We start from the raw sequence: 25,891 nt of genomic DNA, 5'->3' as shown, positions 1-25,891 counted from the left end.
AAGCACCTAGTTGCCTCTAACAATCAACCAATCAAAATAGGAGGGTCATCGAATTTGAGAACTTTTGCAGCCTGGCTTCATTTACTGAGTCTTTATGGAATTAGAATAATTCTAATATACTTATTTTGACTTCTTCAAAATTATCTTCCAAAAACATCATCTCTTCTCTTTTGGCTACACTGGTATATCAAACCTTGAAATAACTATATGAAGTGAAAGAAGCAGACACAAAAGCCACATATTGTATGATTCAATTTATATGAAATGTTGAGAATACACAAATCCCTAGAGAAAGCAGATAGATTGGTGGTTGCTAGGGGCTTGGAAGAAGGAGAAATGTAGAGGACTGCTAATAGGTATGGGATTTATTTTTGGGGGTGATGAAAATGTTTTGGAAAAATAACCCACGAAATTATATACTTTAAAGGGTGAATTTTAAGGTATATGAATCATATCTCAAGTTTAAAAAGAAAAGATCCTTGGGCCCTAAGACAACAATATGCTAACTACAAACCCAGTGCAGATATGTACTTTTCTTACCCTATTTATGACCCTACTGTCTTATTCTGAGCTGCTCTTGGAAGCAGTTCACAGAAATAGGCAGTTTCCCTCCTGAGCCCCCAAAAAGGTGATTCTCACCTCTTTTCTGGTCTTATTTAGGCCATAAACACAGGGCATTGGCCTTCCACACTTAGGTGCTTTAGTCAACTAAGACACTGTACCATGTGTTCATTTAAAGAGGGTCAGACTCTCATTTTTGTTGTTGTTGCTAAAATAAGAAGTTTAACAGACCCATAGGCCTTTTTTCATCATGCAAGGAGAGAGGGGAAAGTGCCAATGGTCCTTCAATCATGTGATAAGCAATCTTTACAAATATGAATACTGCTTAGTAGACAGTATTTGTTCCATTCAGTATTCATTCAGTTTTGTTCAGAGATGACAATTCCATCAATATTACCAAAGTAACAAATAGTCAAGAAGACAATCAGAATTTCATAGCCTCTAGAAATAATCTAATAGTCTTAGAAGTTTTTAAGAATCCTTGGTTCAGGCATTAGCCTGCAGCCTGCCTGGTGCCTGGGCACTGGTCTTCCCCTGGGACCCCAATCTGCATGAATTCACAGAGACACATGAATGGATAACATCAGCAAATGGTACTGGAACAGTGTATCTCTCTTCCTATCTCCCTCGGCAATATGCCTCTTCTTTGTTGGGCCCCTCCACGTTTCCTCCCAATTCTGTATCATGCACACACACACACACACACCCCTACAGACTATATATATTTCTAATAATGGCTAATGCCAGAATACTGCAGGAATGCTAGAAGCTCGGGGGCAGTTAAGAAACTGAGTGAGAAAAGAAGCCAGGACTCTTTTTAGTGGGTAAGAAGAGGAGGGAAAAGCTATGAGTACTACTAATGAGTGCTTCCCCCACTCCCAGGCTTATCTTGTCTATTCACCTGTAACCTGGTTTCCTTTAGACTATTATTAATTCATCCAACCTACAAATATTTCATGAACATTGGTGAGATAAGAAGAAATGAGGGCTGATACCTAGAATGGAAAAGAAGGGATATATCCAGTTCTCAGGCAGAAATACCAGCCAAGTGGCCACCTTGAGGCATTACCTGCAGTGGACAGAGCCACAGCGGGGCTAGATCAGAGAAACCAAATCTGTCATGAGGCTGAGAGTGGACAGTGGAAGCCTTCAAGTGCGTGAATACTGGAATGGGGTGGGAGACAAGGAGCAAAGGCATGCCGTTGAGAGTGCCGGACTTCTTTGTGACCAGAGTGAAGAGTATAAAACTCCTCCCACAGGGAATAAGCTGGAGGTTGTGTGAAGGCTGGAGGTGGCTAGGCCTGGAGGAAGAGAGTCAGTGTTTATGTGCACAGGTGTGACTGTTCTGTAACCATGGGACTTTCACTCTCAGCATACCAGACTAGCATCGTGTGTTACCCAGGAATCAAAACCAGAACCCCTGGGAGCAAAGTTCTAGGCCAGGCTTCACCTCTTTTGCCTTGCCCCATGGTTAATGTTCAGGGCATTGAGACACCTGCACTGTGTGAGCAGGGGACAAGAGCTGTTGGATTTGGAAGGAGATAGCCTGACGCTTCCCCAATTGCAAAGCCCTAGGTCTCCATGTACAAAGAGCAGAATAGAGTTGCCTTGGAAGTATGAATCTTTCCACATCAAACTGAAATTGCCATCCACCTCTGCCAAGCTTTTTGGAAGGCAGCCATGCTAACCACTATACCACCAATGCTCTGTGCCAAGCTTTTTGGAAGTAGGTGGAAGGAGAGCAGGTGTTCATTGATGAGACCAAATGAAGTTTGTTTGTTTGTTTGTTTTTTCTTTTTTTCTGGTTAACTAGCAATTGTTGCGTTATTATGTGTGACAGTTCCCAGCATTTAACATTCATTATCTGCCATTTTCTTGTTTCTGGTCACTGTCTTGGATTCGAACCATTTTTTATTAACTAACTTTGCTTTTAATTTACAACAGCTTGAGATACACACAAAATTTAACAGTTGTAGCTTTTGGAGAGGGAAAGTAGATGGGCTGTGGACAAAAAACTAGCTTTTTCCCCATATATATCCTTTTGTATATTTTTAATTTTGTCATGTGTAGTATTAGCCATTACGAATAAATAAATTAATTTTATAAATAGGCAGCTTTAATTGTTAGCATTTAATTCCCTGAGTGAAAGGTATACCATTTTCCATACTCCGAATCTACCAAGAATTTTTTCCATTAATTTCTTATAAGAGAGACTATATTTCTCTTTCTCTAGGATGAGCTAAAATTACTTGGAAAGCAAGGGGCCACATTGCTGTCATGTATTCAAGAACCAGGAACCAAAAGTCCCACCAGGAAGCTCAATCCCAATCAACTTGAGAATGTAGCTACCATGGAAAGGTGAGTGAAGGTGGAATATACTTTTTTAGGAGAGAATAGAACTAGATGATCTGAAACAACCGAGGACAGACTAGAACAGATAGTCTTGGGTCTTGGTAGGGTCAAGAAAGAATAATATTAGAGGCAACAATGGGAAAATGATGGTACCCATCTGGCATCCAGCTATAGAGATATTTTTACGAGAATGCCATCCCGTCCTCTTATGAAATGCTGTCATCCCAGGATTTCAGGGGAGATGGTAGTATTGGTTGAGTTTCATTTCCAAATTACAGTTTGTCTGGGTGATGTGCTTTGTCAAAGAAAAAGCATGAAAGTAAGGTTACCGGGGGCATGTTCTAAGCACAGCCGCTGAAGCAAAGTTTCTGCCTGGCAGGGAAGGTGTCCTGGTAGAAAAATGGAAGGTATGGGAAGCCGTGGGACCATGAGAAAGCCATAGGTGACACAGACTTTCAGGATAAGGACATTACCACAATTTAAAACACTGACTAAAGACATAGATGTTAGCTACATAAACCTACACAGACTCCTGTGGAAATGAGAGTTAACCACAATGTCGCTTTCTCATTCTTTCTTGACAGGTTACTAGTTCAGTTGGATGAAACAGAAAAAGCCTTTAGTCAGTTTTGGTCCAAGCATCACCTGAAGCTTAGTCAGTGCCTACAACTACAGCACTTTGAGCACAATTTTTGTGAGGTATTCTTTCCTTGTTTCATAGAACTTCCTTTTATGGTTTGGTGACCTCCAGTTCTCTCTTCTGCCTTGAACTCTGTGTGTTGGGGTTTCTCTCCCCCCCCCCCCACTATGCCAGCCCCCTCCTTCCTCTCAGACATCCTCTTCTCACTTTTTCAGTGGGATACTAATGTTCTAGAATCCAGTTTCCCTACTGGCATCCATGGTATTTCAGTGGTAGCTTATCTTCCTTTCTGATTGATAATCTGTTGAATGTAGCTTTACTATTCCATCTACATGTGTCTCAGCAACCCCACCCCACCCCTGCTTCATCTGAAAGCTAATGAGTTGTATATCCATTGGTCCTGAATCCTTTTAGGACTTTTGAGTTTTCTTAGAATACAGCAAACCTCTACCTCCAGGTGGATGCTCATTGGCTTACTTCTGGACTGTTCTAATGTGTCTTGTAGGTTAAGCTTGCCCTGGACAACTTGTTGGCAGAGCAAGCAGAATTTACAGACATCGGAGACAGTGTGATGCGTGTGGAGCGACTTCTTAAGGAACACAAAAAACTGGAAAGAAAAGGCCAGGTTTGTTTTTTTTGCCCTTTTTTGTGGACTGGGAAGGTAGTCACTGTGGACAGTGACAGATATGCCCACTCATTGTCGGAAGGTTGCCAAAGGACACAGGAATGTCCAAAGCCTGGCCTGTCAGTCACCCCACTCCAACCCATGGTCTCCAAGGAGATGTGCACATGAACACCTATGATGAGTAATGCCTGCCGTGCAGAGTTCCCTTTAGGCTGCAAAGCACCCCATTGAGACTGGAGGCTCGGATGGGGTGAGAGCTCTGGGCGGCCCTGCCCTCCTCAGGGTATCCCTACCAGCGGAGGAGCAGCAGGGTGGGGGGGCAGGTGACAATGGGCACATTACCCACTGGGCTGGATATGGAGGTCTGGGCTGGGGGTTGGTGGTAGGGAGGGGAAACTTCAGAAGGGGAAACCAGAAAAAAAAAAAAAAGAACAACTAGTTTGAAACAAGCAAGACAGTGAAAAGGGGGAAATGGGTTCACATAAGTTCTGCTGCTAACAGAGTTGGCAGTGCTTTCTCCTTTCTCAGGCCCCAAGAGCTGTAAATATCAAACTTGCAAAAGAGAATGTATTTCTCAATTCTCTTAACAGAATTAAACAACTTTCCAGATCTTCACACAGGTCGGCACTCAGCAGTGATTCTATTTTAATATATTAGTCTTAATGTGACTCAAGAACGCTCAGTCGTCTCTTGCCAGAGAAGTTCCTTTTTGCTTTTCTTTGATTAGCTTCTCTGTATTTTTGTCTCTTGGGGAGCAAGTACTCTATGGTTAGCACTTACTTTCTGAGCTGGTCTAGAGGCGTGTTTCCTGGATAGTACTTTTGTAGTACTAGATAGTTGCTTTTCAAGGTGTAATCCCTCTGGCGAGCAGCATGGATATCACTTGAGTGAGAACTTGTTAGAAATATGGAATTTCTGCCCCCATCTCAGAATTGGAATCTACATTTTCATAAGATCCCCAGGTGATTGACATGCACAGTATAGAGACACACTCCCTTATGAATAGTAACAAATGTAAGCTAAGGCCACGCTGGTTCTAAGAGCTGTCAGCTGTGGATGCTGAGCTGGAGGTCTTCCGCGCCTGCGCAAACACCCAGACCCACCTGTGCACGAGCTTTCACTCAGGAATCCCATCCTTCCCTAGTGTGCAGTTCTTGTGCTATCCGTGACCACTGATAGCTACTCGTACACACTTTGGTGTTGGAGGCACAGTCATCAGAAATGTTTGTCAGCCCGGGCTGGTTTGGCTCAGTGGATGGAGCTTTGGCCTGTGGACTGAAGAGTCCCAGGTTTGATTCCAGTCAGGGGCATGTGCCTTGGTTGCGGGTACATCCCCAGTGGGGGATGTGCAGGAGGCAGCTGATCTATGTTTCTCTCCCATCGATGTTTCTAGCTCTCTATCCCTCTCCCTTTCTCGCTGTAGAACATCAATAAAATATACATTAAAAAAAAAAAGAAATGTTTATCAAACAATGAAGGGATACAATTTCATGTATCTGATATGCTTCAGTTTCATATGTTTGTGAGGTGTTCTTTCATAGAACACAAAAAAACAATTTTATGTAATTTTAGTTTTTTCAAAAGAAATCCTTATTAAATGTATATATGTATTATATATATATACACACACACACATATATATATATGTATATATATACATATATATATATATATATATATGTATATATACATACACACACACACACATTTGTATATTAGAAAAAAAAGCTTCATCAAGCAAGCCCAGTACCTTTATTTTGGGCTTGAAAAATGTGGCCATAGCTACCATGAAGGTAGCTTACCAACTTACCAGGTATTCACCAGGTATTCCTTGCCCAGGGTTCTGTGATTACCAGAAAGTCAAGACCCTGCTTTCATTGAGCTTACATTCTACTGGAGAGAGACAGAAAAGGGAAAAGTAATCCTATATAATAAAAGCCCAGCAACCAAACAGGCGAACAACTAGAAAAACCGGAATGACTGCGGCCCCTCACCCTAGCCAGCCCTGCCCCCATCGGGGCGGGCCAGCTGGACCCCACCAGTGCACGAATTCATGCACTGGGCCTCTAGTCTAATAAATAATGCTATTAGATAGTAACAAGTGGTATGAAGAAGATAACAGGATTTCATAGAAAGGGATTGGAGCTGCTACTTGAGCTAGGGTAGTCAGGAAAGGCCTGTCTAAGAAGGTGACTTTTGATCTGAGAGCTGGATAGCCATGCAAAGATTTGGGGGATAGCCTTCAAGGCAGAGAAGCTGCAAGTGCCAGGTCTTGAGGCAGGAATGAGGTTAGTGAGTTCAAGGAATGCAGCTGGAGCAGAGTCAGCCAGGTCAGAACAAGGTGGGAGCAATGGCTGTGAGGATTGGGTTTTATTCTCAACCTAGTCAAGTTTCTCAGCCTCTCTGAACATTTCCCCTCATCTGAAATAGTAATTCCCACCTCACAGAGTCCCTGGGAGGACAGAATGAGTTAGGGCTGTAGTGAGTATGTGGAACATAGTAAGTGGTCAGAACTCAGAAGCTATTATTATTATTCATTCATTTCAGTAGAGTGACCTTCCAGCCATGCAGCAGTGGCTCCTAGTTTATATTTATGGAACGGGAAGCCACTGCTGGGTGCTCTGGATTGTGTTTTAAATAGTGGGTTTGGGTCTGCATGACTGCATCCACATTCTCTCATCTGCCCACCTCCTTGGACTTGTGATCCTTGGTACATACTTTAAAGATCGCTGACTGGAGCTGGGCACAACCTATGGTCACGGGACATAGGAATACTCTGTGAAGCTATGACACATCTTTCCTGGACAGAGTTCCGGAACCAGCTGGACTAACCCACTGCAGGCAAGCCCCCCATTTGGTTTTACCCATCTGTGCCTTGCTTGCCCCGTCTTGTACTTATTTTCTAAAGGATGCAGTAGATCTATTCCCCTGCCTTTGGGTGAACTGAGTAAAGCTATCTTCTCATAACCAGGTGCTCAGTTTTCCAAGGGGCATTGTTTCTTCAGATGAGAAGGCCTTGGCTAATCTTTGCCTTTGTTCCGTCAAGTGTTAAGGAACAAGGTGATATCTGGCTAGAATCTGTCGAAATTTGCTTAGGGTTTGCCCTTCACTCAGTACTCAGGAGTTGACTTCCCTCCTGACATAGCCACACACTGGTTTCTGGCTTTTTACTAACTTCCTTATTCTGTGCAGTGATATCATCCTCATGGGGAACCTCGGAGCCAGCTCACTCTGCATTCCTGTTGCATGATAATTGAGCCTGTTTCTTTATCTTGTTCCAGTTGGAGGGTGTAGCAGTTCTTAGAGTGCTCCTTTTTTTATTCTGAGAAACAATGGCCCCAGCCCCGTCTCCTACTTCTAAAAGCAGAATTTGCTGTAGAGTTTTTGGCTGGGAGGCATGCTGGGGCCTTGGGTGATTAACTAGACAGGAACAGACCAGGACAGGGCAGGTAGAACCAACCCGATTTCAGCCTTTACCTCTCCCCGCAATGCTAGGGGCCAGCAGTTACACTATTGTGTCCAAGAAGGCATGTAATCCAGCTTGTTAACCTCTCAGGGACATATTCTAGCATGACTCTGTGTGTGTGTGTGTGTGTGTGTGTGTGTGTGTGTGTGTGTAAATTTTCAAACACATGCAAAAGTAGATTGACTAGAACAATGAACTCCCATGTATCTATTGCTCAGTTTCAATAGCCATTAATGTTCCACCTTTTTTGTTTCACCCGACCCACTTCCCCATACATACATTCCATCCTATGCCATTATCTGTGGGTCCATCCTGGGCTCCCTGATAAGACAGCATCACCATTTCTCACCATTTTCTTCCACAGTAGACACGCTCATCTTTCATCCATTGTAGCAGTAGAGTCCTTGGGGGAGAAAAATAAGCTGCAGTTATAGTAAAGATTTTTGAATTACATATTGCAATCTGACTAGCCGGCATTCTGGAATTTTCAGCATCTAAAAGGTTTGTGAGCAGAGCGCCATATTTCAGCAATTTCTTTCTCACTATTTCCTTTTTACTTTGGTTTTATTGCCTATTTAACATGAGCAGGAGCTGTATAGACTAAAAAATAAGCTGTGGTTTGGAGGTTTTACAGTAAAGTTCTTTGGAGGATTTGATAGTCGTGGTTGTACAGCCATTATTCGTAGCATATGTGGGAGGCCAACTGGGCTGGAAAATGGTAACACAGGCTGTTAGAGCCAGACCGAAACAGATTTTAAAAAACTCAGCTCTAACAACTACCCGCTATGCGACCCTAGGAGCCTAGTCAAGTTTCTTAGCCTCTCTGAACATATCCCCTCATTTGAAAAAATAGGCAATACTAATTTCTACCTCACCGAGTCCCTGTGAAGACAAAATGAATTAGGGGTGTAGTGAGGACTTAATGAGTATCTAGTACGTAGTAGGTGGTCAGAACTCAGAAGCTATTATTGTTATCCATTCATTTCAATACAGTGATCTTCTAGCCATTCTCACAGCTTTCCTCAGTCTCACATGTTTTAAGAACAGTTCTGGAGGGTGAGATGCCACACGCCAAGTGAAGGGCATGCTGTGATTGCCACAGGGCTCTTGGAAATAGCCTGTGATGCAGTTCGCCATTCCCAGAAAACTGGGGCCATTCTTAATAAAGTAGGCAGCTAAATGTTTTGTTTTGTTTTTAAAAAGTCAACAGAGATTTCCTTGGCAAGTTTTCATGCTTCTATACTGACTAAAGTCAGAGAGGTTTAATCAACCCCATGAGGTCTCTGAGCTTAGGCAGCACCCGTGTGGCCATTTTCCTGTGTGTGGTGGTCAGAGCCAGATTCTGCAGCCAGGCTGTCTGAGTCTGAAGCCTGGCTCTGCTCTTCCTCCCTGGGTCACCTTGGCCATTGTGCCTCCACTCCTCTCTTGTAAAGCAGCACCCATATTAAAGGGTTTGTTGTGACAAGTGAAAGAAATAGTTTAAGCGTTCAGATCAGTGCCTGGCAGGTAGTCAGGTCTCATTGAATGTTAGCTGTTGTCATTGACATCACAGAAGTGGTAGAGTCCATCCTATGCTACAGGATGTCTCCCAGGTTCAGTGTGCAGTGGCCGAGCAGTCCCAGTAAGAGTGTCTCATTCATTCTTTGCTGGGGCTGAACAGCAGACACCGAGTGATGGATGAATGATTATTCTGACACAGGATTGCTGTGAAAGAGAGGGCTAAGGGACTGCCTGGCTAAAGGAACCTGACAGCCTCATTTGCCTGCCTCTTCAGGCTTTTATTGTAATAGCAGTTTGAGATAAATTTATCTTTTAGATACAATCAGTAAGGTAAGTAATCTTGTGGGGGACACGTGTGTGCAGTGTCCTTTAAACAAGGACACCTAAAGATTAAGCATAAAGATTCCAGTAAACACCTGGGAGTCTGCACATGCACAGACTTGTTTGGAAAGGTCAATGAACAAATTAGGGGTTCTGCCTTCGGCCAAACTCCCCTAAGTCAGAATTCCGATAAACAGGGCGGATTGCCTTCAGTAGAGAAGCAATCTCCTTTTTTCAGAATTTTCCTCCTTACAAACTTTCAAACCAAATCCCGTGCTTCCCCACAATTCTTCATTCGTTCTGCAAGTATTTACTGATATCCTGCCATGCCAAGCACTGTTCTAAGTTCTGAGGGCACAGCAGTCAGCAACACAATTCAAAATCCGGCCTGAGGAATCCCCATCCCAACCTTCCCTCAGGGATGGTGACCAGTGCATCTGGACCTTTGTTGTTCAGAACTATCGCCCTGGGTGTTTACCCCAAGTTCTTTTAAATAGCCACTGCTTGATTTGTATACCATTGCTCCTTGTGTTTTGCACAACAATTATTTATATTTAAGTACCTAATTTGTGCTTTGTACCGTTTTAAGTTGAATAATAGCTGGTATGTGCCTGCCAGGGTCTGTGGCATGGTGAGGGCAATAGATAAGTAATCATAATACAGTGAAATGTGTGCTCAGATCAAGAAAGGCACAGAGGAGGGGCATCAGAATAAAATGGTGGAGTTAGAGAACATATCCTAGAGAAGATGAACTCTAAAGGATATTTTAGATTTAGCTCCAGAGGAGTGTGAGTTCCACAGGAGGGGGGAGGCAGAGCAGTTGGGGGCAGGGGTGATGAGGGAAGGATGAGGCTTTCTAGGCAGAGAGAGCACGGAGAGAAGGCATGAGGTCTGAGCTGCCTGAATATTTGGGGAACTACAAATGGGCTGTTAGTGGGGTTACAGCAGAGGATGGGGGTGAGGGAAGTGGAGGATGAGGAGGCACAGGTTTGAGCCTGATAATGAAAAGCTTCTTATGCATTGCTCAGGAGTTTGAATTTTCTCCTGAAGACTGTAGGGAGCAAAAAGGACTTGAAGCTTGGGAGTGATGTAGACATGATAAAATTGGAATTGCTGCTTCGTCAGTAGTGTGGAGCATGGTTTGAAGGAGAACAAAGAAGCCAGCTGTCCAGGCAGAAAGCGTGAAGGCCTGAACAGACAGTGACAAGGAGTTGGTGGAGAAGGGCTCAGAATTCAAAAGTTATTAAGAAGGATGTGGGCCCTGTAGGGCTTGGTGAATGACTGGCTAGGTAGGGGGAAGTGGTTTTGAGATTGTTAAAACCATGAGCCATTGTAAGTTAAGAGAGAGGCCAGTTGTCATCACCAGGAGTCATCATGACTCCTTGTGTTACTGTAAAAAGTTAAGCCAGGGCAAAAGGTATACTGGATGCTCACCATGGTCAGCAAGGGTGCATATGATCTCTCTGCTCCCAGAGACCTCTGGGAATGTGGCAGTCATCTGCGGTGACTCACAGGTCTGTGTTATTTCACACAAATCCAGCCAAGCAGATGACTGCATCATCTAGTGCATTGGCCCATTCATTAATTCATTCATGCATTCATTATATTGAATATTTATGGAGCTTACATATTGGTGGGAATGAGTAAAGGAGGGATAAATTGTACGTTGAAGTAAACAGAGATACTTTCAGATGAAGGAAAGTGTAGTTAGAAAATGAAAACAAAGTGAGGGAGAGGGTCTGGGTGGGTGGGTTGCAGAAAGTGGCTTTAGAAACAGCAGCTAGAGAAGGGCTGGCCAGGAGGTAAACTGAGAGCTTTGAACGGAAAATATGGCACATGTAGTTAGAACAAAGCAAGCCATGCAGAGAGAGGGAGATGTGTTTGCTGAGCAGATGAGGTCAGAGCAGACAGTGAGCTATGGTTACAGGAAAGGGTTTATAGGAACATATTTCTTAAACCCCCATAGACTTGTCCAAACCAGATCTTTACCTTTTCTTATCTTCCGCTCACTCCCTGCTCTCCTCAGGAGATCCCAGGGGATGGGACTGAGGCAGGAGCTGGTTTGGCTGCCAGCCTTGTTGAAGCCACATCCTTTACCTAGATGCCTACAGTAGCCCCTAGCTGGGCCCCCTGCTTTGGGCCCCTCTCCTCAAAACCTCCAGTGCTTCCATGTCACAATGAGTAAAAGCCAAAGTGCTGACAGTGGCAGCAAGGTCCTCCCCAGTCTGGTCCCTCTCTTTCCTCACTATTGCACCTCCTACGCCTTTCCTGCTTACTGCTCTGCTCCAGCCACAGTGGCTTCCTCCTGCTACCAGAACACGTCAAACATGCCCAACCTCTAGGCCAAGTACCGCATGGCTTGATCCTCACTTCAGGTCTTGGTTCCTGTGTCAAGGGTTCTCAGGATTTGAAGATTTGCTAGGAGGACTCACAGAATTCAGTATACCCATGGTTATAATTTATTACAGTGAAAGGACACCAAGCAAAATCAGCAAAGGAAAGGTGCAGGGGGTGAACTCTGGAGGCTGTCAGGTGCAAGCTTCCAAGAGTCTTCTTCCTGTGGTGTCCCATGGGATGGACTTAACGCTCCCTGCAGTGCATTGGGATCACACTGTAAAATGTTGTCTACCAGGGCAGCTCAGTGCTCAGTGCTCAGAGTTTTTATTGGCAGCTGGTCACGTAGGCAGCCTCTGCCTGGCATATACCAGAATCCAGACTCCCAAAAAGACAGCAGGGGTCCAGCATAAAGCATATTGTTTGCCCCGTTTAGGTATGGTGAGCCATTCTCCGTGGGGATGATAGGAACCCTCCTGATGTTCCTAGAAGCCATCCAAGGCCAACCTTGCAAGCAGGCCTTTCCTAGGATAGTATTCTTTCCTAGAGAGCACCTGCTCAGTGGGCCCTTCTCCCACCGTCCTGTTTAAAATAGCAACTGCTCCACCTGCACTCCTTGTCCTCCCCCTCCCTGTTTGATTTTTCTTCATGGCACTCATCACTATCTAAGATATTTGTTTATTGCTTGTGTCTCCTATTAACATGTAAGCTTCATAAGGGCAGGGGGTTTTGCTTGCTTTGTTTCCCACTGAACTCTCAGTACCTGGATGGTGCTTGGCACATGGTAAGCCTCAATAACCTGTGAGGATTGAAAATGGGAAAATATAGCACATGTGGTTAGAGCAAAGCAAGCCATGCAGAGAGAGGGAGATGTGGTTGCTGAACAGATGAGGTCAGAGCAGACAGTGAGCTATGGTTACAGGAAAGAGTTTATAGGAACACTAGAGGCCCAGTGCATGATTAAATCATGCACGTGTATGGTCCCCTAGGCCTAACCTGCCATCCAGGCCATATCCACTGCCCCACAAAGCCTAGCACGCTCCGCGGACACTGCTAGCAGCCTGCTCCCCGCTTTTGATGGCAGGGGGTCCGCTGGTGCCGGAGCGGACACACAGCTCCCCGCTTTCGATCGCGGGGGAGCTGGGTGCCTGTCCGCTGGTGCACCAGGCCTTTCAGAAGCCTCCAGCGCTGTGGAGGCTTCAGAAAGGCCTGGTGCCGAAGGGGACAGGCACCCAGCTCCCACGCTTTTGATGGTCCACGGCGGGATGTGGGCTCGCTGCCCCAGAGGCCCCTTCTGTGCCGCAGCACAGCCATGGCGCAGACGCCCCGAGTCCCGCCCGCCCCCCGCGCCTCCTGGCCAATCGTGGGCATAGCGAAGGTATGGTCAATTTGCATATTTGTCTATTATTAGGTAGGATATTTCTTAAATCACATGACTCCCCATAGAGTTGTCTAAACCAGATCTTTACCTTTTCTTAACTTCAGCTCGCTTCCTGCTTTCCTCAGGGCCATGTGTTTGTCCTTTTTTCTTTTCCACTTAGTTGACAGTGGAATTCAGAGTCTCCTATTCTGGGCAGTATAATACCTCTGCCCTAGAAGTTATCACATTGTAATCATTTAATTATTTGTATAATTTATTTAATATGTGAGTTCTCCATTAGGCTGAAAGTTTCTGGCTTGTTAACACTGTCCTCAGTGCCCATCCCAGAACCCAACAAATACTTGAATGAATGACTTGTTTTTCTTCATAGTGACAATGGCCCTGGATTAAGCCAGATTTCTTGGGAAAGGAAGAGCCTGCCCAGATTCCCCAGCCCCAGATTTTCGGCCTAAACCCTGAACCAGCATCTCCTTAGCCTCCCTCTAGGATTGGAGCACACAGTGTCAGGCAAATATCAGCCTCGTCATGACTTGGCTGTAATGCTTTGCAGGAGTCCTTGGAAAAGGCCCAGCTGCTTGCAGTAATCGGGGACCAGTTCATCCAAAGCCACCACTATGCAGCGGACTCCATCAGGCCCAAGTGTGTGGAGCTCAGGCACCTCTGCGATGACTTCTTCAATGAAAACAAGAAAAAATATGACATTTTAGAAAAGTCTTTGGAATTACATAGACAGCTGGACAAGGTGAGCAAAACAAAGCTGTGACCGTGATGTCCGCAGAATTTTCTGTAAAGCAGTCTTAACAGACTTGACCTCCCTGACCCACATGGATGCTGAGAAGATAAAGAACTTCATGGAAAACAGAGCTCAAGAGGCATTACAAGTTGCAGATTCTAGGTCAGAGGAGTACTGAAGGTCAAAAGTGCCTCAGTCATCCCACCACATCCTATTAGAATGAATTGAGTCTGTTTCCCTGGGTGTGGACCCAGACTTAGAGAGTATGCTCTGGCCCTAGCTGGTTTGGCTCAGTGGATAGAGTGTCAGCCTGCAGACCAAAGGGTCCCAGGTTCTATTCCAGTCAAGGGCATGTACCTTGGTTGCAGGCTCCTCCCCAACCCTGGCCCTGGTTGGGGCACATGCAGAAGGCAACCAACCAATTGATGTGTTTCTCTCACATCAATGTTTCTCTCTGTCTTTCCCTCTCTCTTCCAATCTCTCTAAAAATCAATGGAAAAATATCCTCGGATGAGGATTTAAAAAAAAAAAAAAAGGGTGTGTTCTGGCTTGGCCCTGTGGGACATTTTTTTGATTCCCCCTCAAGCATACAGAGACTGAGCCCTATATTTGCAGAGTGCTTCTTCTCATCTGAAGGCCTCAGATTGTGAATCCTTTGGGAAAAGCTTAAGTTATAATGACCATTTGTACATTCCTACCATTTATAGAGGACCTATTAAGTTCCCAGTGGGAGCATAATTATGTCATCTATTTAATCCTCAAGACAAGTCATGAGGAAGGTATTAATGGCCTCATTTTACAGAGGCGGAAACTGATATTCAACGTGGTTAAGTCCAAGGGTTGCAACACTTAGTGCATGAGAATTGTCAGGTGAGCTTGCTATCTTTCAGATTCCCTGGTTTACCACTCTGGAGACTGAGATTCAGTAAGTCTGGGGGCGATGCCGTAGAATCCGTGTTTTCAGCAAGGGCCCAGGTGATTTTGGTGCAGGTGGTACAGGGACACACAGAAACCCTGGGGTAAGTGACGGCCTGAGACCGCACATGGAGGAAATAGGGGATTGCAGATTTGAAGTCAGGACTGCCAAGTTCAAACCCCAGACTCCAGAGACGAGACAGCAATGCTGTGTGAGCAGAGGGCTCACAGGGAGGGAGGGAGGCCTCTGGTGCCCTTTGGCAGTGATCTCTTGGACAAGTGCCCAGGCAGCAGGGGCAGTGACTTTTGGAGCCTTCCCTGTCAGCTGTTCCCAAGCAGCACGTGGTTCATGGCCATGAGTGGGGGAGCTCCATTCCTATAGCTCTTTCTCTGCGGTGACTGGGGGCACCTACCCAGGCTGTTTACATCATCCCATTGCCAAAGGGATTTTAATGTCAGTGAAATCCAGCTGTTCCAGAAGCAAGCGGCTCAGAAGGACCCAGTGCGCAGTCTGCTCTGTGGGCTGAACTCTCTGCAGGATCAACTACTGTTTCCCTCAGTCCACATCTGCTCCAGAGATAACAGCCTAATGCTGAGCTGAGTGTGTGTGTGTGTGTGTGTGTGTGTGTGTGTGTGTGTGTGTGTGTGTGTGTCTGGGAAAGCAAGCAGTTGCTGTGACTGCAGAAGACCCCAGCTTAATGCTTTCTGCAGATCTAGGCATGATGTTTCAAGACAAAGTTTTCACAGTATATATTAAAGCATGATTTCCTATTACTTCGAAAATCCAAAAATGTACGAAAGAGGAGGGAAGAAGTTACTGGTGGATGCCTACACATCCTACTTCCCTTCTTATCCCCACACAGTGATAATTATTAACCTTTAAATATATTTATTGGTGTGTGTGTGTGTGTGTGTGTGTGTGTGTGTGTGTGTGTGTTATTCTAAAAGTAGTACACATTCAATGTAGATAATTTAGGGGGGAAATAGAAGACAGATTTAAGTTGCCTGTAATTTCCCACTTAGCGGTAACTCCTTTGGAGTGCTTTTCCCCTGTATAGTTACTTGACGTAGCCCTTCAGGTCACCTGGAATGGAAATGCAGGTGTACTTGCTCTGGCAGCTCATGTAAATATTCAGGGATCACCAGGGCCCTTGTCTTTCTGTGCACATCTTTAAAAAGTTGAACTGTTAGAATTCATCACCTACCTGGTTTCATCCCAGCATTCTGGAAAGTGTGAGTACTGCTGTTCTGAGTTACAGAACTTTTCATTCTTGGATGCTTCCCTGGGAAAGACAAATGACAATAAGTGCAAATGTGGACAGAGGAAAGTCTTTTTGTTAAAAGGACAGTCCCTCCTGCAGCAAAACATGTAGGGGACAGGTCTGATGCTTCATTAGTTACCTTGTGCTCTTGTAACCAGTTAGGAGGTAAGACAAGTGGCCTAGAAGGTCAACCCGAAAAATCATTGGTTACATTTCTCTGTAGTGAGACCAAACTTAGAAGTACTTGCCTTTCTCCTCCTGGAGGGATAGTAATTACTGTCAGTAGAAAAGGGCAGAATGTTTACACGATTCATTTTATTGGTTGGGTGACATCCCTGAGAAGTGGGCAGATGTAAAATTGGTTTGGGTTGGTCCACCTCTACAGCTGTATTTACAGGGGTTAGACCTCTCGACTGGATGCTGTCCCACAACAAGTTCCCAGTTCCTCAGAATCCTGGTAGACCCAGAGGAGCTCAGACCTCCCAAGGGACTGTGGTGGCTGAGCTGTGGTCAGGCTAACTGCACAGGGCACTGTGTTCCTTTTCCAAAGGTCAGCCGGTGGTGTGAAGCGGGAATCTACCTCTTGGCTTCCCAAGCTGTAGACAAGTACCAGTCTCGAGAGGGTGTTGACGTTGCCTTGACCGACATTGAGGCATTCCTGGACACAGCGAAGGAGTACCAGCTGCCCAGCCCCAAGGAGATTTACAACCAGTTTGAGTTGATTCTCACCCCTGATGTAAAGGTAATGTTGGTGGGTTATTTTCATCCTGTGGTTTGGAAGGAGGCACTGGGGGCCTTTGCCTGTTGCTGAAGAAAGTCCAGGCAGGATATCCTGAGCAGGTTAACCAGTTCTTGAGCCCTCAGGGGGCCTTTTAGACTCCTGGCAAACTGCTTCTGGGCAGACTGACCTTCCACAGTCTGACTCAGTCATTCATTTCCCTACAAATCTTCACGAGCATCTCTCATGTATCGTGCACTGTGCCAAGAACCAACAGCAAACAGAAATAGACACGGTTCCATCCCGCATGGAATTTACAGGGTAGTGGGAGAGGCTGACATTAATAAATGTCAAACACAAAAACACAAAAATGTGTTCGAAGCTGAAATGAGTGCTCTGGAATTGGGATTCAGGGTCCTATCGGGTATGTGACAGCGGAACTTGACCTGGACCGGGGGTCACTTGAAGCAAGGCCTAGAGAACGAGTAGAGAAGATGGGGGTCCTTTTCAGTCCGAAGGAGCAGCGTGTGCAGAGGCCGCAGGGCTGGAGGGAGCCTGACGCAACTGCAGAACTCAAGGGTCAGGGTGGCTGGAGTACAGAGAGCAGACAAAGAATGTTTGGGGTAAGATTAGAGAGGGAAAGACGAGGTGGGGCTCTGTGGGCCATTTTAAGGAGCTTGGCCTTTCTTCTAAGAGCAGCGGGAAGCCACTACAGAATTTAAGCAGGGGAATAACTTGATCTGATTTGCATTTGAGAGGAGCACCCTTCTGTGAAGCCAGCGAGTTTTGGCTAGCAGGCCTTTCTCTGACACACCATCACTTTGCATGTACCTCTGCTCGAAAGGCTTCTTCACCTCTTTTGAGTCATGGACCCTTTTGAGAATCTGATTCACCTATTTTTAGGGAGCTTGATGTAGGCAGTTTTTACAAAGACACAGGCAGGATTTAGGGAATCCAACAGGGATGGTGAAGCCCCTTGGGGCTAGCAAGAAACAGGGAGCAGTTACCACCCCTAATCCTGAAAGGCAAAGGGGACCTAGGAAGTGATGCAGCTGTGACTGTAAGAGAGGCAGCTAGTAAGGGCTGTGGCCTTGGGCAGAGGAATACTAGACACTGGTGGAGAAATATATGCCACTACACTGAAAGGTCACAGGTTCGATTCCCAGTCAGGACGCATGCCCAGGTTGTGGGTTCTATCCCTGGTCAGGGTGCATATGGGAGGCAACCGATTGATGTTTTCTCTCTCTCCCTCTCCATTCTTCTCTCTCTAAAATAATTTTTTATATAAAAACAAACAAACAAACAAAAAACCCCGGCTGTAGCCGGTGTGGCTTAGTGGATAGAGCGTTGGCCTGCAGACTGAAGGGTCCCGGGTTTGATTCTGGTCAAGGGCATATGCTTGGGTTGTGGGCTCGATCCCCAGTGGGATATCTGCAGGAGGCAGCCAATCAATGATTCTCTCTTATCATTAATGTTTCTCTCTCTCTCTCTCTCCCTTCTCTAAAATCAATAAAAAATATATATTTTTAAAAAAGAATAAAATAGACCAAAATATCCCCAAAGCCCATCTATTCTTTTAGTTTGAAGTAAAATTCTGTTATAAGATTAAATATCCTATGTGTCAGAGAATGTTTTATCCACTTTGTTGTCAAAACTGGTACTTGACACATATAGAAATATTCCAAGATATATGTATATATACAGGTTGGTATAGACCCATGGTTCTCTTTACTTGGCTAGCAGAGAGGGCCTAGAAACAATGAGACACCAATAGCAATGAGCACACCTAGCTCCCAGAGCTTGGTTTCTAATACTATTCTCCAAGAAAAGAGGCTCCTTGGAGATATGACTGATTCTAGGACTGGGGCAGAATATATACAAGGTGATCTTGGAACATCTTATAATGTCAAAAAGTAAGGAATTGCTAAAAAGCAAAACAAACCACAGTGACGGGACATAGGAGGCAATCGAAAGAGCTCCCCATGGCCAAAGCCGGAACAATCTGAGCAACATGATCGATAGAATAGTATTGGATTACAACCCAAAGTATAAAATAGATCTCCATGAATCCATGCTGATATAAATAAATGATGGAATACATAAATAAATAGATAGGGGGGAGGAAACTAATCTCACATGCAGAAGAATTCCAAATTATTTATGTAGATACTTAGCCCCCATGGAGATGGAGCAAAACTTCCCCATCCTTAAGTGGGGGCTACACGTAGTGACTTTCTTCCAAAGGGTACAGTATGGGAAGGGAGAGATGGAAGAATGACTTCACAGTGGAGAAAACTAATACACGACCTCAGCCAGGTGATCAAGGTCAACATCAACAGTATTAAGTCATGCACATGGTATGATGTGATGTGATAAAAATGGCACTTCTGTGGTCTTCCCCCCCCCAAAAAAAAACACACATAATTTCAGTTTAATCATGTAAAAAACATCAGATAAATAACAACCGAGGGACAGTCTACAAAATAACTGATCAATACTCCTCAAAGCATCAAGGTCATCAAAAACCAGGAAAGGCTGAGAACTGGTCACAGCCAAGAGGAGCGGAAGTCATGACAACTAAATGTAATATGGAATCTTGATGGGACCCTGGGGGAGAAAAAAGGCACATTAAGTAAAAAGTAAGGAAACCTAAATAAAGTTTGTACTTTATTTAATAGTAATGTACCTTGTTTAATAACTTTGTACTTTATTTAATAATTTTGTACTTTATTTAATAAAGTATATACTTTATTTAATAATTTTTTAAAAATCAGAATAATGTATCGATATTGATTGATTAATTATAACAAATGTACCATAGTAATGTAAGCTGTTAATAATAGTGGAAACTGAGTGTGGAGTATATGGGAACTCTTTATACTATTTTGCAATTTTTCTGTAAACCTGAAAAATTCTAAAAAATAAATTCTAAAAAATAAAACTTGTTTCTAAAAAGCTGGTACTCTAAGTCTAAAAGGTTGAATCTGCTACGTTTAAGACATAATGATTATCAACACAACATCAGCCATTACACTGTTGTTCTTGTAGCAGCCACCTGTCTCTGAGGCTCCTCGAGGCATTTCCCTAGTGCGTGGCGATTGAGCTGCCCCCTTAGTGCCGCTGTTTTGATTTTTCTTCCTCATTCACTCTCGGCGCCCCGTGTAGAGAACGAAACAATCTCAGTAGCAAGTAGCAACATTCAGTTCTTCAGATGTTTACTGGGTACCCAGTTTGTGCTTTATCCTGAGAATACAGTCCCGTACAGAGCCCGCAGTCATGGTGCTGACAGTGGAGTAGAAGACAAACGTTTCCTCAGCAATGCTCCCAGGTCCAAGAGCATATAAGATGGGAGGGACAGAGGGGCACACAAGGGAGGCAGTGGTCAGGATCAAGTATGAAGAGGCAGGTGCTGCAGGATGAGGCATGAGGTGTCACTGCAGGGCTTTTTGAGCAGGTGAGTTACATGATCAGATTTAGATTTCAGAAAGATAATTCTGAAAAAAAGAAAAAAAAAAATAATTCAGATTGTGGTGTGGAGAGTGGACTTGCAAGTAAAAATAGGAGAAAGGGGGAAATGCAGTTGTTAATCTTGTACCCACCTCCCCGTGGTTTGAGCTTAGGAATTTAGGGTCTTTTCTGAATGCCTCAGTTTAATTCAGTGAACCATTTGCAGGGTTCACTCTGGGGTCTTAAGGGATAGATGCAAAAGGGCAAAGATGATTCAAGTCCTGTCCAGTCCACATGGTGAGTCGTTGGGGTCTAGCATGTGGCACTGGCCTCACACCAGGGCTGCACAGCGTCCATCACCAATTTGAGAGTCATTCATTCCGTCAGATTTCTTCTTTCTGCAGCAGTTAACACCCACGTCTCAATTTCCTCACACTCATCACTGGGCCACAAGGGCAGGTAGTAGTGGCTGATCACCAATTCTAATCACCATCAAACTGACATTGCCATCACCCTGACATAAGGGAATTTGGTTTCTTTTGGGACTTGGACTCATAGCCGTGTTCTCAGAACCTCCGGTGCATTGTTCAGCCGTGCTTCCTGAGGCCAGGGGCACATTCTCTGAAGAGACTCTTTAATCACAGACCCTGAACTTAATCTAGTCCAGGGGTCCGCAAAGTATAGCCTGTGGCCAGAGGGGCTTGCCATCTACTTTTGTATGTCAAGTTCCATCAGAACACAGCCACACTCATTCGTTTCTGAATTCTCTATGTTCTATGACTGCTTTTATGCAGCAACAGCCAAGTTCAGTAGTTACCTCAGGGACCAGATGGTCTGCAAAGCCTGAAGAGTTTTACTGTTTGGACCTTTACAGATAAGTTTGCCAAACCCTAGTCTAGACCAACCTGTCCAATAGAAATACAGTGCAGCCTGGCTGGTGAAGCTCAGTGGTTGAGCATCAGCCCAGGAACCAAGAAGTCACCGGTTTAATTCCCCGTTAGGGCACATGCCAGGTTGTGGGCTCGATCCCCAGTGTGTGTGTGTGTGTGTGTGTGTGTGTGTGTGTGTAGGGGTGTGTGTGTGCAGGAGGCAGCCAATCAATGATGCTTCTCTCTCATCAAAGTTTCTGTTTCTCTGTCTCTCTCCCTTCCTCTCTAAAATCAATAAAGAATTTAAGTGTTATTCAGTGTGACTCCTTCTCTCTATGTAAGTAGGAAAGAAATAAACTGAAGAAATACCAGGGGAGAAATGAAACTCACAGACATTCCAAAACTGACTATGTGTTCTAAAGCAGGGGCTCAGGAAATAAGAAACAAGACCCAAATGTCTTTGAGTTTCACCAAGGCCTGAATTCAGCTGAATGTTTCTTTTGGCCTCACTTGCAACATGACATCCCTCTAGCTCTGGTGGATCAAGGAGAGTGGGTACCTTTTCTTTGTCCTGCTGACTCTGGCATCTGTCTCGTGGATGATTTTAACCATCAAAAAAGGGACCCAGAATTAGAAGAGTTATTCAGGGTGCTTTGAGGATGCCTAATTCTGAAAGTACAAGCTCAGCACACACCCACAGAGGTTGCCACATTTCGCAACTGGAAAAGTAAATTTGTCTTTTTTTTTTTTTTTTTTTTTATGCTGGGCCATCTTCTGAGGGAAGGAGCCAGTATCTCGGAGGCAGGCCAGAAGTGTCAGTTATAGAAAAACTGTTGATGAGAGAAACATCAACGATAAGAGAGAAACATCGATCGGCTGCCTCCTGCACTTCCCCTACTGGGGATCGAGCCTGCAACCGAGGCATGTGCCCTGACTGGGAATCGAACTGTGACTTCCTGAGTCATAAGTTGATGCTCAACCACTGAGTCATAACAGCTGGGCTGTTGTGTGTGGTTGTTGTTGTTTTTTTTTTTAACTAAAGGTGCCTGTGGTTTCCTTGACCCTGTTTCAGAACTTACCCAATTCTTTCCCCAAGAACACTTAAACTCTTTTTCTCCATCAAGGCCTTAATTCATGGTGCATTCCTTATTTTTAAATTCCCCTGTTCTGTAAGTTGGCCTAATGCCCTTCATCCATGGCCTATGGTATCCTTTTCTACATTAATGGACAGGGCTGAGTGAACATTTACCCACTTACCATGTATTTAGTGAGTACTACCCTGTGCTGGACATGCAGTAGTGAAACACAGTCGTTGCCAATCAGTGGGAGATTCAGACTCCGAGAAGCACATTCTGGTGCGAGGTGAGACATGGGATGACTTGCCTATAAGGGAGGTTGGGCGTGGGGAAAGGGGGAGAAGGGTGAAAGGGAATGAGTCATGTCCTCAGGCTCAGTGCAGAGCAACCTCATGATTTGCTTTTGTTCCCGCAGGCCAACACCCAGAAAGTCCTGCAGAAGCTGGGCGATGTACAGGAAATTTTTCAGAAGAGGCAAATGAGTCTGATGAAACTGGCAGCCAGACAGACTCGTCCAGTGCAACCGGTGGCGCCCCATCCTGAGTCCTCCCCAAAATGGGTGTCACCAAAAACCAGCCAGCCTTCCGCCTTGGGTAGGTGGTTTGGGGAAGGAAGCTTGGTGGCTTTGTTTCATCGATGCCCATAGGGTAGACATTGTTTAAGATGAGCAGTGGTTGTTGTTTTGACAGATAGTATTTAAAACAAACCACAGGTATAAAATACTACAGGCATTGAGGACTCATATAAAATTTGATAAAACTAAGTGCCTAGATGCAAGGAGAAGCTCACAGTCTAGCAGAGGAATAATATAAATGCGCAAGTAACATCTGCATAAAATAAACTCCATTAAGGACCTTTAAAAAGTCCCACCAGATTCTATTAGCAATGGAGTGGTAAAGTTGATTCTTCGAAAAGATTAAAGAAATAGATTAAGTCCTTATTACAATGCCACATAGGTTTCTTTTTGTTTTTATTTAATTTATTAGAGGCCTGGTACATGAAATTTGTGCACGGTGTGTGTGTGTGTGTGTGTGTGTGTGTGTGTGTGTGTGTCCCTCAGTCCGGCCTGCACCCTCTCCAATCTGGGACCCCTCGGGGGATGTCTGACTACTGGTTTAGGGGCATTAACTCTAGCCATTAGGAAAATCACACAAAATGTCCTTGACATACAAACAGTGTGGTTTTATGAGTTGTTTTAATAATAATGGCCATTCCTTTCAATAATATCTGCTTACATACAATACAGCTGGTACTATGTGAATTCAGAATGTTAATATCACAAAATCATAGAAGGTTGTAGTGGAAATAACCTTGAATTGTCTAGTCCACACTTTTATAAATATTGGAATTCCCTTTTCAAATATTTTGAATGCTTTTTGTCCTAAGAAGCTTAACCAACTTTTGTGGCAACCCATTTTCTGTGAAAGGACTGGGGGACTCTGGCAGCAGGCGCATGGGTCCAGCCGCACTGCGTGCCTGCCGCCCTCCCCTAGCGGAGCTGAAAGGACTGGGGGACTCCGGCGGGGCTGAGGGGACTGGGCGCTGCCACCTTGTGGCTATGGGCACCTCCATCTTTGTGATGGTGTGACTATCAATTTGCATATTCCCTTTTTATTAGATAGGATTGGGATTCGAAAAACCATACAGGTTTCAAGTGTACAATTTCATAAAACATCATTTGCATATTGCATTGTGTGCCCATTGCCCCAAGCAAAGTTTCTTTCCCTCCCTTTTCCCCCCCTTTGCCCACCTCCACCTAGCCTCTGGCTATCACCACACTGTTGTCTGAGTCTATGGTTTATCCCTTTACTTTCTTTCATCCAATCCCCCAACCCTCTTCCCCTCTGACAGCTGTCAGTCTGTTCCATGTAACCATGCCTCTGTTTCTATTTTGGTTCTCATTTATTTTGTTCATTAGATTCCACATGTAAATGAGATCATATGGCATTTATCTTTCTCTGACTGGTTTATTTAACTTAGCATAATAATCTCCAGGTTCATCCATGCTGCCACAAAAGGTAAGAGTTCCTTATTCTTTACGGCATTCCATTGTGCAAATGTACCTCAGCTTTTTTTAAAAAAAATGTATTTTTATTGATTTCAGAGAGGAAGGGAGAGGGCGAGAAAGATAGAAACATCAATGAAGAGAATCACTGATTGGCTGCCTCCTGCACGCCCTCCACTGGGGATTGAGTCCCCAACCAGGGCATATGCCCTTGACCAGAATCAAACCTGGGACCCTTCAGTTCTCAGGCCAACACTCTATCCACTGAGCTAAACCAGCTAGGGCCACAGCTTTTTTTATTCACTCATCTACTAATGGGTACTTGGGCTATTTCCAGATCTTGGCTATTGTAAATAATGCTGCAATGAACATAGGGGTGCACATATTCAATTTTGTGTTTGGGGTTTCTTAGGATATATTCCCAGAAGTGGGATCACTGGTTCAAAGGCATTTCTATCTAATATTTTGTGGTAACTCCATACTGTTTTCCACAGTGGCTGCACCAGTCTGCATTCCTACCAGCAGTATACTAGAGTTCTCTTTTCTCTACTTCCTCACCAGCACTTGTTTGTTGACTTATTGGTGATAGCCATTCTGGCAGGTATAAGATGATATCTCATCATGGTTTTAATTTGCATATCTCTGATTATTGAGGATTTTTTCACATGTCTATTGGTCATCTGTATGTCCTCTTTGGAGAAGTGTCTATTCAGGTCCTTTGCCCATTTTTTGTCTTCCTGGTGTGGAGTTGTATAAGTTCTTTATATATTTTGGAAATTAACCTATCAGATGTATCATTGACGAATATGCTCTCCCATTCAGTGGATTGTCTTCATTTTGTTGATGGTTTCTTTTGCTTTTTAGTTTGGTGTAATCCCATTTGTTTATTTTTTCCTTTGTTTCCCTTGCCCAAGGAGATATGTCAACAAAAATATTGTTATGAGAGATGTCTGAGATTTTACTCTCTAGGCTTTCTTCTAGGGCTTTTATGGTTCTGTGACTTACAGTTAAGTCTTTTATCCATCTTGAGTTTATTCTTCCACATGGTCTTGATTACTATAGTTTATTACTAAGCCTTGAGATCAGGTAGTGTAGATCTTCCAACTTTGTTCTTTTTCAAGATTGTTTTGGCTATTTTAGGATCTTTTCATTTCCATATACATTTTAGAATCCTCTTTTGATTTCTGCTGGGCTCATGATTGAGATTGCACTAACTATATAGATCACTTTGGGGAGAACTGTTATTATACCAATATTGAGTCTTATAATTTCATAAATATTATATAATTTTCCATTTATTTAGGTCCCCTTTCATTTCTCTTGGCAACATAGTAGTTTGTAATGAAAAGATATTATGAATTTAATGTTTTTTAACCCTATAGTAAATAGAATTACCATATATAACTCTTAATAGGAATATATTTCTAAATGGAAATACAATCATGTTATCTATGAATAGAGACAATTTTACTTCTTCTGTTTCAATCTCTGTGACTTTTTCTCCCCCATGGCTTATTCTAATGGCTAGGACCTCCAGTATAATGTTGTATAGAAGTGGTAAGAGCAGACATTGCTGCATTTTCCTAATATTAAGGGAAAGAGTTCATGTTTCACTTAAAGTATGATGTTAGTAAGTTTTTATAGATATCTTTTATCAGGTTAAGGACATTCCCTTCCATTCTTAGT

General features: G+C 44.1%; 1 protein-coding gene across 1 annotated transcript in view; it reads left to right on the top strand.

Moving 5' to 3' along the window:
* The window catches only part of MCF2L2 (MCF.2 cell line derived transforming sequence-like 2), a 149,675-nt gene that overhangs the window by 20,014 nt on the left and 103,770 nt on the right, over positions 1–25,891 (top strand). Inside the window, 6 exon segments of the mRNA XM_028146668.2 lie at positions 2,795–2,919; positions 3,498–3,612; positions 4,059–4,178; positions 13,731–13,922; positions 16,641–16,832; positions 22,616–22,793. Of these exon segments, the coding sequence (XP_028002469.2) occupies positions 2,795–2,919; positions 3,498–3,612; positions 4,059–4,178; positions 13,731–13,922; positions 16,641–16,832; positions 22,616–22,793 (922 nt within the window).

Source organism: Eptesicus fuscus, chromosome 3 (genome assembly GCF_027574615.1).
Source record: "Eptesicus fuscus isolate TK198812 chromosome 3, DD_ASM_mEF_20220401, whole genome shotgun sequence".
NCBI classification, from domain to species: Eukaryota; Metazoa; Chordata; class Mammalia; order Chiroptera; family Vespertilionidae; genus Eptesicus; species Eptesicus fuscus.
This window is presented reverse-complemented; position numbering and strand designations above follow the sequence as displayed.